This window comes from Aptenodytes forsteri, unplaced genomic scaffold (assembly GCF_000699145.1).
Source record: "Aptenodytes forsteri isolate BGI_AS27 unplaced genomic scaffold, ASM69914v1 Scaffold15, whole genome shotgun sequence".
NCBI classification, from domain to species: Eukaryota; Metazoa; Chordata; class Aves; order Sphenisciformes; family Spheniscidae; genus Aptenodytes; species Aptenodytes forsteri.
Genome location: NW_008795129.1, coordinates 21,490,272 through 21,491,747, shown reverse-complemented (window position 1 = coordinate 21,491,747; position 1,476 = coordinate 21,490,272). Strand labels below are relative to the sequence as shown.

The following is a 1,476-nucleotide window of genomic DNA, read 5'->3' as shown; positions in this document are numbered from 1 at the left end:
TCGCCACCCGCCCTGGGTCCCGCCGGCCTGGGGTGGCCCTTCTAGGCGGCTTTTGCCCGGGGATGGGTCCCTGGCGCCCTTTGGTGCCGTGTGGGCGCGAAGGGACGTAGAGAGCGCTCCTCCTGTCTCATTTAGTGCAACACGCCACCCATCCTTAGCTGTAAAGAAATTAAGCCATTGCCCGTCAGCGCAAAGGGCTGACATTGTGTCCCCGGGAGCTCCCTCATGGCACAGCCTGCAACATGCTGACTTTCAGACCTGGGTACGGTACAGCTCGGATGAGGAGCTGGGCTGGCATTTCTGTGTTCATCTCTGATTCGTAATGAAAGACTACGCTACCGAAAAGATATAGCAAAAAAAAAAAAAATCGGGGCGTAGCACCGCTGGACACAGATAATAGCAGCTGTTCATAAAGACTTAAACTGCTGGTCGTTTGTGCAACGGGCAATTGCATCCCAGACCACCGATGCTGACACTGAGCTTGGCACATTTATGTAATCTTTCCATAAAGGATTAACAGCGTTTGAATGCTTTCTGCAGTATGTATATAACAGGCTTTCCACCCATTTAGACATTCATGCCATTTTAAACCTTACTTCTTATTGTTAATGCAAATAACCCAGCATGCCACTCCTGCTTCACTTGGTTAGATTCTGCCCAGTATGTAATATTATAGCCTAAATGTGTGTTTAGTTCAGTGTCAGTTCATTCACAGAGCTGGGTCCAGCTCAGCAAATAGGCAGAGGAGGTAGTTATGCAGGACTGCAGATTGCTGGGATGGGAGAAAGGCAGCAAAACAACCATGGCCTTGGATTACTCCTGTGATTCCTCCAATCCATCCTCCATTCCTCCTAATGGCAAGCTCTGAGCCTTGTATTGCCTTAGCCTAGTTTTGTAGAGTTCATTTAACTTCCTCTTTGCATGGAGGGATTGAATCCTGAACATCAATAAAGATGAAGAGAAGTTCTGCCTTAAACCACAAACTGCAGCAAACGAATTCATATTTAAACGTATTTAATTATCTACTTTCTTGTGGCCTTTGAAGGCATGTCCTTCAGGAAAGTGTTCATAGCTATTAATACTGCACATAGTTACAAATCAACTGTCAGTATTGCAGTAGGGATCCAATTCACTTTAGTACATCATTATTGCTAGAGAATTAATGCCAGAGAGGCTTTATTAAATCTATCTGCTTAATATATCCGCTATGCATCAGATAGAAGCTTTGAACTCTGAATTAACTACCATGTGTGACGGTGTGCTCCCCCGCCCAACCTGACCTTTATCTCCTGTAACCCTGCTCAAGTGATAACTACCAGGGGTGATCGTAATGGATGCTGGTCGTGATAGCTGCGTCTGGCTTTGGGAGCCAGATAACAACACAATAACCAAGGGTTATTGTGAGAAATACACCCACCTAACCACAGTTATCAGTATGCAAATATGACTATGAGTCAATCATCTTACCCCTATAAA

General features: G+C 45.5%; 1 protein-coding gene across 1 annotated transcript in view; it reads right to left on the bottom strand.

Annotated features, from left to right (window-relative positions):
* The window catches only part of PLPP4 (phospholipid phosphatase 4), a 59,927-nt gene extending 59,723 nt beyond the window's left edge, over positions 1-204 (bottom strand). The window contains exon 1 of the mRNA XM_009278104.1: positions 8-204. Within this exon, the coding sequence (XP_009276379.1) occupies positions 8-204 (197 nt within the window). The remainder of the gene's footprint in view (positions 1-7) is intronic.
* Between the last annotated feature and the right edge of the window lie 1,272 nt (positions 205-1,476).